The sequence below is a fragment of the Panicum virgatum genome, chromosome 1N (genome assembly GCF_016808335.1).
Source record: "Panicum virgatum strain AP13 chromosome 1N, P.virgatum_v5, whole genome shotgun sequence".
Classification (NCBI taxonomy): Eukaryota; Viridiplantae; Streptophyta; class Magnoliopsida; order Poales; family Poaceae; genus Panicum; species Panicum virgatum.
In genome coordinates, this window is record NC_053145.1 from 36,747,944 (window position 1) to 36,750,758 (window position 2,815).

Below are 2,815 nucleotides of genomic sequence, written 5' to 3' on the forward strand. Positions count from 1 at the left end.
AAGGAAAATGGCCCCATTATACTATTGTTTTGTGATTTGGACTCAGCTAATTTACGATCAGCCGTAATTTAGGTAGTGTGCACGGCCCTTCTATTTATAAAAAAACCAAACTTAGATGGAATGTCTTTCTACTTTTGGAAAAAAAAAGCAACCTAAAGGAAAATGTCGGTATCTTTTCAAACTACATTTCTACAATGCAGCCACACACCGCTACCTTCTTCTAACTTGCTTGCTTCTGGACATTTTCTACCTTTCAATCCAACTTAATATATATAACAAAAGCAACCTTTTGGAATCTTAGAAGCAATATTATAGAGTTATATAAGCAAATTAGAACATATACAAAGACATTTTCACCCATCTAAATTCTAAATTACAAAGCCAAAAATATCAGTATGCAAGTCAAGATTGTCGTATGCTAACTAAACATTGTTTACATACAATACAACTAATACTAAGCACGCGAATCAAGTCGATGTTGAACATCTTCACTGCTACCGAGTGACGATCTGATGAAAAAACAAAACTGCAATTAAATCAACAGAAAGAATGGCAAACCATCAAAATAAATAAATTGCTAAATAGAATAGTTGCTAACCAAAGTAACTAATTTTGTGTTTCTAGAACAATTATTGTCTTATGCTTACCAGTATTATTGCCTAACAATTACTACTAAATTGTCTACATCGAGTTACTAAATTGGTAAGGGGTATTCAACGAATTGCTAAGCTTCAATTGAAAAGGGGCTAACAACAAGTTGAAGAAAATTTTCGATAAGATATAAAACAATCAAGGCACATACTTGCAAATTAATCTGTGCATGAGCACCGAGCAAAAGTCACCGCATGATGCAAAATCGATTTGAAGGGAACATGGATTCACCTCCATGTTTCTCCTACCTCTCCTCCTGATCTGTACCTCATTAGATCAGGCATACAAAATCAAAAGAAATCAATAGATTTCTGTCAGGTATAGGTATGCAATCTGAGACAACGATAGGGGAGAACTAGTCGAAACTTCACACAGCAACGTCAAGGAAGAGCGGGGGGGGGGGGGGGGGGGGGGGGGGGGGGGGGTGGCTCATCGTTACCCGGATATGAGGAGGGGAGCACCGCCATGGTTTCCTTATCCCCATGTTGTGCCTGTCACCATTCCCAGATGAGAGAGAGAGAGAGAGAGATGGAGGAGGCTGAGATGGGGAACACAAACGATGGTGCGAGCGCAGGCGAAAGAGGAAAGGCGAGCTCCACTGTGGGTAGCGCCGCCGACCGGGTGAACGCGAGCTCCACCTTGTGGGCCCGCGCCGTGGATGAGCGTTGCCGGCCTCAGGCGAGCGAGTAGCCTCGTCGCCCCTTGTTGAGTCGCCACCAGACGAGCGCGAGCTCTGCCACGGCCCAGGGGCCTGCGCCGTGGAGAAGCTCCGCAGCCGCCTTTGACATGCGAGCAGCCTCGCCATCTCTGCCGGCGAGAATGGCACACGCGAGAGCGAGCTGCAGGGCCTCAGCCGGCGAGAATGACACGCGATGCAGATTAGCAACCGGGCTGCGCGGGCGCGAGCCGCAGGGCTGCCGGCGCACAGGAGCTGCAAGCGAGTGGACGGACTGCTTGGCCGACACAGAAGTTGCTCGCTTATGCTCGTCCTTATCCTCTCATTTTTTTTCTTTTTTTGAGGAAGCTAATGCGGTCGCTCGGCAGGAAGAAGACAGTGAACATTAGTTGACATGTGGATCGGTGTATATAGTATTAGTGGAAGGGTGTATATTGTATTAGTGGAAGGTTGAATCGGGCATCGGTGCTCAAATCATATAGGAATGGTGGATATAGCCAGCCGTTTCAGAGGAATAAAATACGGCTGGTTGGAATAAAGTCACTACCTTGTGATTTTGGTGATTGAGTTACAACGCAATCAATGAGACTAATGAATTTATTAAGTGAACATTAATAGATCCCAGGGATGAAATAAAAAGACCAAACAAAGCAAAACACGAAGAAAAAACTCAAAAAAAATGAAATGGACGAGTTCTGCATTTTCAATAGACACCGGATGAACCGACGTCTAGGCACCGGAGTATCCGGTTGCCACCGGATAAACCGACGCAGTAGCGTCGGTGTAATTTTGGTGCACTGAAGAAAGGCCATGTGGAAGGCCCAGTTGCACCAGATGATCCGACGGTGTCAAAAAAGGAGTGTCGGAGTAATCACCGGAGGACTACTCAGAGAGCATGTCAAGCGTGTTGAAGCGAAACCTTCAGCACCGGATGATCCGAAGGGGCACCGGGTCATAGCGTTGGAGCAATGACGTCAGTAGACAGCTGAAGAATCCTTCAGCACCGGATGATCCGACGCCCATCGGATGATCCGACGCCCACCGGATGAACCGACGCCAAGCCATCGGTTTATCCGGTGCCTCCTGCGTCACGTTGTCAGAGCCCCAACGGCTACCCCGTGCCCCACCGTCGGTCTATCCGACATTAAGCAGAAAAGTTGGATAATAGCTCCCAACGGCTCTATTCACTTGGTGGCCTATATATATGGGTTTCCCCGATCATTTGAAGTTTGATGGAGTTCGAGAACATCACACCCACACCCAAGAACATCTCCAAGCCATCCAAGAGCTTAGTGATTATATCTTTAGCCCTTAGCACATACTTGAGAGTATTAGTACTAGGTTAGCTCTTAGTGAGTGAGAAAGCTTGGCCTTTAGCCTTTGTGCTGTGGTTCTTTGTTGAACCAAGAAGATATCTTGGTGCGCCGGCCCCTTGGAGCTTGGCGTCTCGCCGGCACGTCATCGACCCTCCGACTAGGTGTGAAGCGG

At 46.9% G+C, this 2,815-nt stretch overlaps 1 protein-coding gene across 2 annotated transcripts; it reads right to left on the reverse strand.

Annotated features, from left to right (window-relative positions):
* Window positions 1-287: 287 nt before the first annotated feature.
* Window positions 288-1,698, reverse strand: LOC120655729. Of its 2 annotated transcripts, XM_039933690.1 has the most exons (4): window positions 1,290-1,698; window positions 1,091-1,142; window positions 803-912; window positions 288-509 (listed from the first exon to the last, which is right to left on the reverse strand). In XM_039933690.1, the coding sequence occupies exons 1-4, from the start codon at window positions 1,454-1,456 to the stop codon at window positions 455-457; spliced, it is 384 nt and encodes a 127-aa protein (XP_039789624.1). In that variant the 5' UTR covers window positions 1,457-1,698; the 3' UTR covers window positions 288-454. The 2 variants fall into 2 exon arrangements, with proteins under 2 accessions (XP_039789624.1, XP_039789623.1); XM_039933689.1 differs by having other exon boundaries at window positions 1,091-1,696.
* Between the last annotated feature and the right edge of the window lie 1,117 nt (window positions 1,699-2,815).

Excerpts from the sequence above, each read along its gene's own strand:
- LOC120655729 (XM_039933689.1), bottom strand. The coding sequence starts at position 1,456 with ATGGCGAGGCTGCTCGCATGTCAAAGGCGGCTGCGGAGCTTCTCCACG. Across the intron at positions 913-1,090 it reads GCTCCCCTCCTCATATCCGG|ATCAGGAGGAGAGGTAGGAG; the intron begins GTAACGATGAGC and ends AATGAGGTACAG. Across the intron at positions 510-802 it reads ATGCACAGATTAATTTGCAA|ATCGTCACTCGGTAGCAGTG; the intron begins GTATGTGCCTTG and ends TTTTTTCATCAG.